The sequence below is a fragment of the Cyanistes caeruleus genome, chromosome 1 (genome assembly GCF_971803275.1).
Source record: "Cyanistes caeruleus chromosome 1, bCyaCae1.hap1.1, whole genome shotgun sequence".
NCBI lineage: Eukaryota > Metazoa > Chordata > Aves > Passeriformes > Paridae > Cyanistes > Cyanistes caeruleus.
This window is the reverse complement of record NC_141701.1, coordinates 61,033,993-61,047,703: the sequence shown is the minus strand read 5'-3', so window position 1 is coordinate 61,047,703 and position 13,711 is coordinate 61,033,993. Positions and strand designations below refer to the sequence as shown.

General features: G+C 35.3%; 1 protein-coding gene across 2 annotated transcripts in view; it reads left to right on the top strand.

The window, feature by feature from the left end:
• Positions 1 to 13,711, top strand: part of LOC111925291 (uncharacterized) — a 20,744-nt gene extending 7,033 nt beyond the window's left edge. For both annotated transcript variants that reach the window (XM_086895341.1, XM_086895332.1), the window contains exons 8-17: positions 895 to 1,017; positions 2,485 to 2,527; positions 3,429 to 3,542; positions 3,909 to 4,023; positions 6,027 to 6,072; positions 6,363 to 6,422; positions 8,492 to 8,599; positions 9,581 to 9,677; positions 10,689 to 10,886; positions 11,691 to 13,711. In XM_086895341.1, the coding sequence (XP_086751467.1) occupies positions 895 to 1,017; positions 2,485 to 2,527; positions 3,429 to 3,542; positions 3,909 to 4,023; positions 6,027 to 6,072; positions 6,363 to 6,422; positions 8,492 to 8,599; positions 9,581 to 9,677; positions 10,689 to 10,886; positions 11,691 to 11,770 (984 nt within the window). In that variant the 3' untranslated portion in view covers positions 11,771 to 13,711. The remainder of the gene's footprint in view (positions 1 to 894; positions 1,018 to 2,484; positions 2,528 to 3,428; positions 3,543 to 3,908; positions 4,024 to 6,026; positions 6,073 to 6,362; positions 6,423 to 8,491; positions 8,600 to 9,580; positions 9,678 to 10,688; positions 10,887 to 11,690) is intronic.

Genomic DNA, 13,711 nt, shown 5'->3' with positions numbered 1-13,711 from the left:
TGCATCTCTGCTAAATTCCTAAATACTATAAAAATATAATAATTTATGAAGGATAACTTTTAAGTCGTGAACCTGAGCTGGATTAACCCTAGGTAGCAGAAAAAGACAGGAGACTAAATGACTGGAATTTGTTCTGCTGAAAAAGGAGCCTGGGGATCCTGGTGGATAACAAGCTCAGGATAAGTAGTGTACCCTTATGTCAGTGAAGGCTAGCAGCAAGCTAAGCTCTATTAACAAGGGTACAGCCAGTAAATCAAAGGAAGTGATTGTTCCCCTGTTCTTGATCCTTGCTAGGCCATATCCCCAGGGTATTGTGTTCAGTTTTGTGCTAGTGCAAAAAGGAAGCTATTTATGAAATTGAGCTAGTCCGGTGGAGAGCTGCCAAGATAGTCAGGGGGCTGAAGCACACTTGTACTATGAAGAGAAGTTAAGGTAATTGGGTTTCTTCTGGCTGGAGAAGAAGAAGTGTCAGAATGATCTAACAGTAACTCTACAGTACCTCAGAGGAGGTTATTAAGAAGGCAGAGCCAGACCCTTTTTGGGGCTTCTTGGCAGGAACATAAATTCAATCAGGGGATTTTCCTACTCGACATAAAATTTTTGCTCTGAGGGCAGTCAAACATTGGAGCAGGTTGTCCAGAAAAAGGGGGAAATCTCTCTCTCCAGATGTTTTTAGACACAAGCAGGCAAAGCCTGGTGCAACCAGTTCAGCATTCAGTGTCAACTCGATTTTGAACTGAAGATTTGGCTTCAGTTCCCTAAGTTACTCTGTACATAACCATTTTAAAAAGTTCTGCTATGTATATGTAGAAGTTGATTTATCTCCCATGATTATTAACTGTGGTAGATCTGGAAAGAGTTTGTGTGACTTAAGGACTTGCATTTATTTTCTAGAGACAACATTATCCAGAGATAGCACAATCTGATGAAGTTAAGGGTAAAGGCTCTGAACTGAACAAAAGAGTTAGGCAAGTTGGATTAACAATTGAGAAGAAAGAAGGAAGAAAACAAATACAGGTACATTTCTCTTAAGAATTCCAGAAACTTTAATAAAGAAATAAAGAATGTAATTTCCATTATGGTTGGAAGGTAGGAAAATACTGGTGTTTAAAACTTTATTACAGGTGCTTTTTGTCATTTTAGTAATTCTTCCAGGATTATTCTGGACAAAAATTCCCTGAGTGCATAAATAATTCAAAATATATATACTAATATTTAATCAGTTCTCAGCTTTGTGTGTAAAATAAGTTGTTTCTTTGTTGCTAGAAAACTGCCTTTATAATTTTTCAGAATATTTTCTGCTTTGTGAGCAGCTTGTGGCAATTCTCAGAGGAGCCAGGTAGAATTTCTGATAGTACAGATGGAAGTGTGGGAATTCTCATGAATTGACATGAGATTATCAGCAGTGCTATGGGATCACAGAAGTGCCATAAGCTTAAATTCTTAGTGAGCTGCACCCTTAGAAATATATTCTTGTGGAGAAATCTTCATATTGCTCTCTGTTGGTACCAACAATGCAGTATTATTTATAATACCTTTATGTGGACAGGATATTGGTGAAGTTTCTTCTCAAGGTGCACCTTACCACCAGCTGGTTCATGACAAGCTTATTGAGGTGCTTACTGTTCTTCATGGTGCACATTAAATTTGTTTTCTCCATCAACTTCAATTTCTGTTAGCATCCTGCTTGTTAAGCAGTGTTGACAAGATCCCTTGTTAATGTTACTTAATGTGCATAGATGTCTCCTTCCAAAATGGAGTTCCCAAGGTTCCTGTGTTAAAGCTGGCAGTGTTATGCCCATCTGAAAAAAGACCTGTGTTTCTTTCTGCATGATAGTTTCACACTTAGGCTCAAGAGCTTGTTCTGAACCTATCCTTTTCTGATAAAAAAACACGTATTGAAATACTGTAAGATCAAGTTAAGAATGAATGCTGTAGAAGGGAGAGATTTCAGATTATCAAATCCTTTCTGTCTGCATATCCTTCATTTTTAACTTCTGAAAAAGAGATCAAAAGAAAAGCAGCTGACTGTTGGCAGCAACTTTTTCATTTGACCTACTTAAATTTCTTCTTGACTTGAGACTTTATTTTATTTGAGATTTATGTTCATAGATATGGAAATATTTACTTCCATCTATATCTTCTAGACCTTTTTGTTTTCTAGGTAGTTTATTATATCCATAGCAATCCATTCTTGATTTAAGGAACTTTTAAACAAAATGTGTGTAATTTTACTCCTATATCTTCTGAAACCAGCTGTTAATTTTCTTTTTTTTTCTAAGCTCTAGAAGAAATTTAGTTCTGGTAAATAAATGTCCAGGTAACCAACTTATTGACTTATTGAATATCCATTGATGTATTTGCACACATGTTTTACACTACTGGTCATATATTCTTAAAAAAAAAATAAAATTAATGCTGATGGAATATCTTAAAAATATTTTATCCACAAAATAACAAACATACATGGGTTTTTCTTTTTAGGTTGTTACAGGTGTTCCAACAATGAGAAGGAAATGGCAAGAATGTAAGTGTGCTCAGTGGGGTGCAAATTGTCCATTTCTAGTTTGGTCCTCCTTTGATCTAAATCAGACCAGGGTAGTCTCTGCAGTGCCACATACTCACAAGCATTTTGCTGAGCTGGACAATAGGAGCAGGTTGGGGCTCTATGCTAGTAGTTAATTTGCAGTACAGAAAGCCACACAGAATTCTTAAAGCACAGCTATAGCTCTTATCTCTGGAAGAAAATTTTCTGTTTTACTAGCCATTGATACTCACAAAATTGTAGGAATGTGGTATCTGTGAGATTTCCCCACTCGGTTTAATGTTTTAAAATTCATTGCACTACAGTGTTGTCCAGGTGGACAGACTGAATGCCACTTGAGGAAATGGCTAAACTTTGCTATGATTCTCATTGCCTGAAAAATAAAGATTTGAATTAAAACTAATGTACTTAATTTTAATGTATATTAGCGTGTAAATGGTACTTTAAAATAGCTCAATAGAAGTAATGAGGTTAAATTAGCAGTGTTCTACTCCAAAGAGGAAAAATAGCCATTTTGAATCTAAGAAAGTGGTCTGAAATAAGTTGAGTCCTATTCAGATGAGATTTCTCGACTGTAACCCATTGGTAAATGTGTCTTACTTTGCATGCAATTTTGTGACACTCTACTACATTTACAGTATTTATGTATTTTAGGAAATGCAAGTATGTAATTATAACCAGGCTATAAAATAGTTTAAACTTTGTTGCTGATTTGTAGTTCGTATTTAATATGCTAATACATAATAATGCTTGTAAAATTATTCTTGGTGTTTTTAAGTATTATTGCACAGAAACAGAGCAAGGTGAAATTGAAGTGCAGTAGTATAAGCACCCATTATCAAGATAATGTCCATTGTGCTACATTTCAAGCATGTTTGTTTAGTTCCCAGTGCAGAGGACAGCCCTTTAAAAGCTAAAGTTCAGCATGTGGATGCGCCCCTTAGTAATGCAGAAAAAACAGATAATAAAGATGGGAAACTGACAGACCCTATGCAAGGTAAGAGGAAAAAATTATTTCTTTATTGTTTCTTTTTTTTTAACCTTCAGTTAACAGTGCATGAATTATTTACTACTGTATGTGCCTGTTCAAGGCTTCCACAGCTGAGTTGTAAAGGTGAACTTGCACAGTTGTGTGGATGGCCTTGGGGTCTGTGGCAAAGGAAGGAATAATCCCAGTGTTTGTGAAGAAAATATTCTATTTCTATTGATTTTTTTTAGGTTCCATTTTTATTTTACTTCTTCATAAGATACCTCCACCTTTAGGTTTTATTGATGCTGTCTTTAGAAGTATTCTTTGTTTAGAATATTTTTCAAATTAAGACACTGGAAAAGCATTACTTAATATACTTTTTTATTTTTTTAGATGAGAATAATGTTCAGGAGGAGAATGAAGAAGGGCAGAAAGAACAGGCAAAACCAGATGAAAACTTTGAACCTAATAATGCTATTGAAAGCAGCAAAGTCAGCAACACAGAAGGGTAAAAGAAAAAAAAAATCGCCACCTGCAAACCCATTTAAATTAACGTAAAGGAAAATGTTGTTCATGACCATTGCTTGTAATCGATTTGCATACCAAAATCCATGTCTTCTGAAATTGTGCTCAGCTGTAAACTTCTGTCATCAACAGAAAGCCTGTGTATGTAAAGTGACCTCAGACTTTGCTCTGGATGCAGCTGGCTTTTGTATTTAACTGTTGTCCTTAAGGTATAATTGTCATGTGCTGTTCAAAATATTCAAGAAGAATGTTTCCTCATGGTTTAAAACTGCCTCTGTTACAGGTTCATGTCAGGTAGGGTGGTATGTGAACTGATTTTGGAAGGGAATGACAGACAATCAGTTGACACAGTTGGGGTTTCTTCTTTACAAATGATTGGAGAAATACTAAGTGTTTCAAAGGAGCAGCAGTGTTTTAAAATGGTGAAACTGTGCTGGCTGCTTGTGAGCATCTTATTAGTAACAGAGTTGTGAGTTGAGTAACTGTCAGCCTTTAGGGGGACATCTCCAGCATTGGTCATCTTTGTGTAGCACCAGGAGCCACGGGAAGGCATTTGGTAAGGGGTATACAGGCATCAACCCAAACACAGGACTTTTGTTCCAACAATTACTTGTTTTTTTCTTAATGGTGTTCCCTCGGAATGTGTTCTAAGTTTAAACCAGTAATGTCTCTCCCAGACATGGAGGGCTAACACCTTTTGCTTGTTTATTGTTAAAGGAGAAATTTTCATGCTCCTGAAGTACATTTTTTCAGACTTGCCTCTCTAGAGCAACCATAATGGAAAATGATCAGCTGAAACCAGATTCAAGTCCAGGTTTATGAATCTTTGTGTTTACTTACTGACTTTCAAATAACTAACAGTTCTGAATCAGAGCTACTTTGTGAAAACATGAAGAAGAATAAGAAATGAATAAAAGCTCAGCTATCTACCTTTGGAGATGTTGAGGTGTAGGCCTGGTACTGATCTTCACTGTGCAGTCTTGTACTTTTAAGAACAGCATCCTTTGGAATCACTTAATGTTTTTCTTTTAATCTGGCTCAGATGGATTCTGGCTGACTATTAGCAGACAAGTGTTTCAGTGAGAGACTGATTTGGAAGTTAATTACTAAATTAGGGCTTCAGCTTGTTCCTTTACTCTTTATTTTTGTGCGGCTACTGAAAAGGTATGAACTCAATGTACAGTGTCTTAAAAGAATTAAGATCAGATCCTCATTGACAACTTGTTTCCACTTAAAGATTCTGCAAAGTCTGTCTGAGAATTTCTATGACACCTCATTTCTTTGTAGTTAAGTTTCTGAACAAACAGTCACCTGAAGATGTAAATTATTTTATCATCGTCTGCTTTTACTGAACTTTTGATTCCTAAGAAACATTTTAAGGCAGAAGAGGGCTTAATCTTGGCAGCTATGTGGCTTTGGTTAATTTAACAAACACCCAGCTACTCTCAGCCCTGATTCCTGGGCTTGCAAAGGGATAGAATGTATCTGTAGTAGTTGTAATGGCAGAATGGCACAAATATGGCACAGAAATGTTTAGCCATACTAATCATTTTATGCCCATTATTTGTGTGACAGCATTGTAAAATACTGATTTTTAATAGCTGAATATTTTAAAGGCAAGTTTGTGAAATGCTGATAAAAATCCAGCTGTAATTAGGAGCCTTGTCTATGTGTACAATGTGTACAAAAATCTTGTAAAAACCAGTTATTACCACCAATGTCAAGCTTTTTGTTAACTCTGGGTTTTAGAGCTTATGTGCTAAATAATCACACTAAAAAAAAAATCCAGACCACATGAATAATTTTTATGATGATCTGGGATGACTGGGATTTCTCTGAGGAAATAATATGTGACCTTTTTTTCAGAGTGTGTCAGAACTACTGTAGTAGTAGTGTGTCAGGAATTTAAATGGATTATGAGTTATTGGCAGGCTACAACTTTTTGCTGGATCAGCCAACTGAATGTTTTATTTATTCTATTTTAAGGTGTGAGACCAATAAACAATCGGAGGAAGAAAACAAGGAAGCTCAGGTGAATATTTTTCTGTTAACGGGTTACTACAGTTTCCAAATAGTTGGGGAAATAATTAATATATAACTGGCAATGGTGTTTGCTTATTCAAATTAATATTACAATAAATTAGCTACAAAGTTACTAAGGCAAAACTATTAGCAAGTTTTTTTCCTACTTTTTTATGAAAATCTGTGTAGACATTTCATAATGGTACAAATAATTTGCATTTTAGAGCAATCATAATTATTATTGTTTGTGTTTACTGCATATAATGGATCTCAAGACCACTTTCTTTTTATGTTAAACAGCAAGAACTTACAGCAAATCCTGAAGAATTCACTAGTCAAGAAGAACTGTTGGGTTATTTGGTGAGTGTTAAATTTTATCTTGCAAGATAATTTTTGGAAAAAAAAATAAAAAAAAAAAAAGGTAATCACTGTTTTGCTAAGTTGAAAACGTAGCAAGTAATGAAAGGCAGAATGTAGGCACTCTGGTAATCTAACAGGTTACCATTTTGCCAGAAGGCAGGATTCAGAATAAAATGAATGTTAGTGAATTTACAATGTGCCTATTAATTTTCAAGTTTCTAGACATTGTTTTTGCCAAAGTACTGGTCTACTGTCAGAGGAATTAATTGTATTGAAAATTATTTTTTTTCAACTATATCTTAGCTTCACTCCCTAACTACATGTGTAGGTAATATTACCTTTTTAAACTTCTTTTCTCCTTTGTTTCTATAACTGGTCTATAATTTTCAAATGAGGAATTTGCAAAGATGTAATTCACTAATGGAAAGAAGCAGAATGAAGACAAATATCAGAGATATGTAGAAAGGAAGGGGTTTTAAAGAAATTAAATGCAAGCTGTGTATTTAAAACAGGGCTTTTCCCCACTGCCCTGGCCCAGAGTGCCATAACTGCAAAATCTGCCTCTCTAAAATAAGTGTCAGAACACCAGAATTCTGTTCAGTTGTTGAAAATGTGTACTATGTACACATGCACAGCAGTGATACAGTGAATAAGCGTGGCAAAATGTTAGTTTCCGTTTGTTAGATGTATCAGCAGCAGTTGTGGTCTTGCACACAGAAAGAGTGATTTTCATAAAAGCACTAACAAACTCCACAGAAATCTTTACTGATAGTTGCTTTACTGATCTTGACTGAATTGCATGGTAATTCAGGCTCTATTGGCTGCCATAAAATGTTTTTTTTTCCTTTTTTTTATAGGGAATTATTAGGTATAGAGGTTACACCTTGTTAATAAAACTTGAATTTGTTTTGAGGCATCTTCTTGCTTAGTATGATTGTCCTCTGAGAGGAAAAGAGGACTGTTGGGAATGTGATTTGAACAGTGTTCTGTTTTGGAAAGTGTGAAGATCATTTATTCTTGAAGCTACAGTAATTTTTTCAAAAGCTGCATTGTGTTTCTATTGTTGTTGGATTCAAAGGTTTCTTCTGTGGTGAAAAGTAATTTTACAGGTGTCTTTTTTGTACTTGCTCTTTGTATTCTCTAAAGCTGTCCAATAATTATCCATGCTATATTTCTTTTATTACCTCACAGGAAAGATATTCTTGCCACAATTTAGTCTTTTTTTTCCAGCTAGCTTTTGACAAGATCTTAAGTACAATTTGTGCAAACCAGGAGACTGAAATACTGTTAGTGTTAAAAATGTAATACAATCCCGTTACGCTGTCCCCTAAGTTTTTATTACTTATTTTCCATTGTTTTCCATTGTCTGGTGTGTTTAAAGGTGTTTGTTTCTAATCCAGAAGACTTTGAGCTGTTAGGACACACCTGGAGTTCTGTTTCTTTGTCCCCAAGAAAGTGTTTTCAGCAGAACTTTCTAGGTGTAGACAAGAGGTTGGCATATGTAGCCCTCTCTGTGAGTGCTGTTGGTGCTGGAACTTGCTTCCCTAGTAGAGCTTCACAGCTTCAAGACTGCTTTTTCCTCAGACTTCTAGGGAAAAAGAAGGTTAATGTAAGGCAAGGCAGCATGTATTTTTAAATTCAGTAGCACTCTGGCTCTTTGCTACATTCTAGAGAAATAGGTTATGACTAGATTGCCTCAGTGAAGGTGTACACATTCATTTGTATGCAGATGTCTTGGCAGGAGATCAAAATACTTAAGGAAAAGTGTTATCTTCTATGTATTTCCAGGCATATTTTTGTGTTACTCCTTTTCAAACACAAATGATTGTGTTGTGTAGCTGCATCTTCCTTCTCTTAGGATTCTCTTTCATTGTACCTTCCTCCCCCCATTTATGGGTTTAAAAATAAAAACTGTATTTGTTTTGTAATTCCTTCCAAGTCTGACAGAAGGGTAGAGCCACAGAGAAAATGAGGTGTCTGCAGGTGTTGTTTATAAATTTTGATACTTCAGTTTTTCTGAGGAAAAATGTTTCATGGTGTGTTGTTTTGTTCTGTTTTTTTAACCCTAGCAAAGTTTTGAGATACTGAATGAAGATGATGCTTCATTTATCCTGAAAGTTACACAGACTCTCACAAATGCACTGGTGGAATATCGTCAGCAGGCTGCATCAAACAAAGTAATGAGGATTTTGTTTTGGTTTTGTTCTACAAACCTGTAGATTTTTGTGATTGTGTTTTTATTATTCAATAAAACAAAAAATGATGTGTAGACAGTATTAGAGACTGTATCTTAATAGTTTCTGTACAATGGTGCTTGCTTATTTTTTTGTTTACGATGGAAACTAAAAGTCATCTTGTCACTTTTTTCCCCTGCTTTTCCTTACATCCAAGTTTTTCTGCTACTTTTACCCATTTTTAATTCTAACTTAAGCTTTTCTCATCTCTACTGACTTGCCTAACACTCCTGTTCTGTATCCCGTTTCTATTCCCAGGCTTCACTTCATTCACATTGTAATCACGCATCAGTGACATGAATTTTTTTCCTTATACAACTTACAGTCCCTAGTCTTACTCTTTGGAGTCTTCTTTCTGAGGTCTCATTCTTCTTCCACTGTTAGAAGCCCAGTTTTTCCCCTCTCTGCTATTACTTGTGACAGACTTATCTTTACATAGGCAGTACATATGGAGGTGTCTTGAGTGCTTCTCTGAGGTTGTTGACATGTTACAAAACTATGAAGTTCTAACTGAAATGACTTCTAACTTAGAAGCTGTGGAAGACCAAAATATTTTCCCACATTAGGCCTTGTTACTATTCTAAACTGTGATCTTTCAATTGCTAATTTTTTAACTAAATCTTGTATTCTGAGTATAAAATGCTTCCTTTTTAGATCTGACAAGTTGAGAATTAGGCTTAATTAGTATCACTTCATTGCTTAATGCAGAGCTTTTTCAGACATAGAGAGATATGATGGGCAGTGTATACACAGGAGTTATTTGCCCTATGATTTGCAAAGAAATACTTGATTTTGCAGATTTTGTAGCAGAAAAATTGGTCTTTTATTTGGTTTGTGACCATTAAAAATGTAGTGGCTCGTTATTCCAACAGGTTATCCTGATGAGATTTCAGACCTTTTTTTTTTTTTTTTTTAAACTCATAGGACCACTTAGATACTGCATATAATGGAGAAGCAGCACTAGAATATTCCACAGAACAGCCTGGCCTGCCTTCAGGAGATAGTAATGACTTTGACACTGGTAATGTTGGCTTTGCAGTCTTTAGTGTGCTTTAATCTTAACACCGAACTTTGCATAAATGATAGTAAGCCTTTCTTCCTGCTTTTCTAAAAGCCGTGCTTAAGAGAATAGCCAGAGAGACTAAAGAAAATAAAGCCAGAGTCAAGTAGCATAAATGAATAACTTTTGGATTCTTTCCCCATCCTCTACTTGTATTAGAAAGAGAAGACTATTAAAACACATTGATCCTACTTAACTGTAGGATTTGGGGAGAAATTGAGTTAGTACCAACTCTGACATTCCTGTGTTTGAAGGCAACTATTTCTGAAGAGACTTTCAAAGTCTTTTTGGCTTTTTTTTTCCCCCCCAATATTTTTTCCCTTCTTGATGGAGGAGATGTTTCCTTCAGGTTTAGTCAAATCAAGATGTTAGTAGAAAGTTATGTGGTAGAGAATGGATAATTCTCTTTAATACCTGAATACTCCAGCTACTTGGCCTCAGTACGTCTGATTAATTTTTTCAAAGAATCCTGGGCTTGTTGGAGGTAATTTTCTTCTGATAGAAACAAATGGCTGTTTTTCGTAAACCTAGGAAGTACAATCCTATGCTTGGAAAGACAAAATACCCATAATACTAATGAAGCTATTTTGTGTGACCTTTTTTTTTTTCTGTAGTGTCAATTTTCTAGTTTTTGAGAAAGTTTAGCTTTTGAAAACCTCAATTTTTAAAATAGTAATAGCAAAAATTGCAGTGACTTTGAATATAAGAGATGTGAAACTTTTATTCCATTTTTGTAAGCGTAATGGAAATAGCTTTCACCTACCTCCCCACGCTTCTCTAGGATTTTCTGTAACGAAAGCATTCCTGACTCTTGGTGGTTTGAAAATGTAGCAAAGTCAGATGTGAACCCTACCAGCAATGCTGGTGTGCCAGACTGGGAATGCTTGTTTTGAAAAATCCTCTCTAGAGAAATAAGTAATGAAGGCTCTTCAGAATCCTTTCTTACTGAAAAATAATATTTCTCTTCTTTAGACTACTCAAGCAGCAGATCAGCTGAGCAGTTCTTACCAGTCAATGAAGATGAACCCCAGAACTTCTCAACTGGCTCTTTGGAAACGGCATACGAGAACAACATCACAACTGAATTTTTGAACAGTGTAAGGAACATGAATGCTGAGGAAGTTACTGCCACCCTACACAAAATAGCAGCATCAAATCCAGCTTTCAGAGGTAATTTTCATATACATGTACACACAAACACACATATATATATAAAAATATACATAACACCATTTATTAGCTCTGTGAAATATTAAGGATTTATATGGGTCAAAGAACCTTGAGGTATTAAGGAGGGCCGAAGAGACTTCTTTTTTTCCCACCCTTTTTCAGGATCCAGTTTAGGAATGGTAAGTCAGAATAGCTGCTTTCCCATAAATGCACTAATAATTGCTGAATTTATTTTTTTTTTAATTCTTCTCTCATTTTTGCAAAGTAACGTTTACATGGCAAGAGACAGTAAATTACAACCAAGCATATTGTTATTAGAAAATTAGAATCTTCTCTGTGCTATTAGTGGAGAAATGCTAGTATTGTGGATACCAACAGGGAAGAATTTTTAATTTACTAGGTCCTGAAAGAAGTGTATTTGACCAGTAACATAGAAATAATAATGAATCAGAAACAAGTAGTCTTTCTTTTGCTTGCAACTTTCTAATGAGTGTCAGCTATTAAACTTCCCACATCTTCAGTCAACTACCCCTCTCTTTGCAGAAGTTTCCTGTGTACTCAGAATGTGTTTAGGAATGATAAAGGTTAAAAAAAGAACACTAAAGATGAGTACATTGTAGAAAAGTTACAGTTTCCAGGCACAGATTGTTCTCAGTTAAGGTATTTTTCTTTTAATAAGGAAAGATCCAAAACTCATCTCAGCATCTGAATGTTTCAGTACAACTTGTTTTTAAGTTTTTAAGTGAATTTTATCATAAAATTGCTTGTTTTCTGATTTTGTTTGTTTGTTTGCCTTTAACTAAGGAATTGATATACCGAATGTTATAAGGATCCTGACTGAAAGTGGAACTCTGAGAGGACCAAGCAATGGCAGCACACAGTGACATGGTATTTAATAGAGATATTTTGTGGGGACTGACAGTGGTCAAATAAGAGATTTTTGGGCTTCAGGCACTAGCTTGAGCATGTGGGAAAGTCAAGTACACAACACTCTCACTCTGGCCTGAGAAATCACAAGAAGGAATCCAAACAGTCCTTGGAGAGGGAAAACAACCTTTGCAGGTGTTGTTTGTTTGTTGTTGCTTACTTGTAAGAAAGGGTCAAGGGGCAATGTTCCTAACTGTCCCATGATGGTGATGTGTTAGTTTCATGACCAATGAGAGTTTTACCTTTTTGGACCTGCTCAGAACCGTTTATAGAAGAAGATCTGGAAGAATAAAACTTGCTTTCTTTTGCAACTGAGGCTAGAGAGTCTGTGTTGTCACTTCACCGTTCCTAATACAGTGCAACAATGTTATAGCAATGTTTACTTTCTGTAAGTTTGTTATTTTACTTCATTTTACCTCAGTGGAGTTATTTTCTTACATTTAAGTTTTGTACAGTTTTTTTTAAAATTAAATTCATAATTTGGGTTTGATATTCTTGTTATTTATTTCTCCATTTAGCTGAAAGTTCTGTATTGTGGAAAGGTTGTAAAGCTCATGTTCATTCTTTCCATCTTAAAACAGCTCTTTAAAACAGGTAACTTGTTTTTTTCATTATTATTAAACACTGCACATTGACAGCCTGATCTCTTCTTACTGTTGGTTCTTTTACAAAGAATTATCAGCAGAATGAACTACTGCACTCAGCAAAACAAGCTCATCCTACAACTAATAATTGGAAGTTATTCACTGTGTCTGTTGGGACTGACTTGAAAGCCTTGGTAATCAAAAACCCTTTCCCATATAAGGGTTACTAACAGGTCTCAACATTTTTTTTCTTAATGAGATGAAAAATAAGAATAAAAAGTCAGCGCTGTAAGTCTCATGCTGAGATGAGAATTGCCTGGATTATAGCCGATTTGGGGAGCATAGAAGCTTCAGCAAAGTTTGTGGAAGTTAGGTATGTTTTGCAAATTTAGATATATCCCAAGGTGTAACCAGGCTCTGGCTAAGAGGCACTGATGTGGTGGTAAAAGCATCTTTTGTCATTTGTCCTGCCAGTATGAGAAGGAAATGAAAGCTGGTTTATACTGTCTTTCAGGCTCCTTTATTTTTTTTCCAACTAAAGTAGTACTGGTTCTGACTGAATGTACACGTCTATATATTAATGACTTCTACTTTTGTAGGAGGGTGAAAAAAACATTTTGGATGGTTAGAAATTAGTTTGCTTGTGAAAAAATATTTTTTTAAGTGAAGCTGTGTGAGTAAAATTCACTTCTTGCTTGTGATGCTGGGTAGCATTCATTGGTTCTAATTAAAGCTCTTCAGCTTTGCAGCCAAATACTGGTGTAATTTAGACATGCTGGGGCCAGATGGCAAATGAACTTTTTCGTGTTAACTTATATTTTTTTTGAGATCTGGATGGAATTTGAGAACATTCATCCTGATGGTTTCATATCTCCATACCATGGAATGCAAGATGCAGTAAAACTAAGGTAACAAAGAAAGCAGCAACAAAATTTATGAATTTGATTATACGAACAGACCCAGGGAGGAAAACAGTTTACAGACAAATCACTGTTTTAAAGAAACTGAGTAATTTCTGGAATGCACCTAAATCTGTTCTTATCAGAGGCAGAGATCGAACCAGAGTTCTTACAGTTCATTTACTTTGTATAGGAAATGTTAATGCCTGCTTAACAAAGGTGAATTTAGTCAGTAGAAATGCTGAAAATATAAATATCTTTTTCCTGATTGTTTTCAAGGTGCTGAACTCTCTTTGTATTAAAACAATAAAACCAGAATATTCAGCTGTTGTAAATGGCCATGTCTGAGACAACTTCTTTTTCCTCTTACTGTGGAATCATTCCAAGTGGAAATAAAGTTACAATAAAGTTGAAA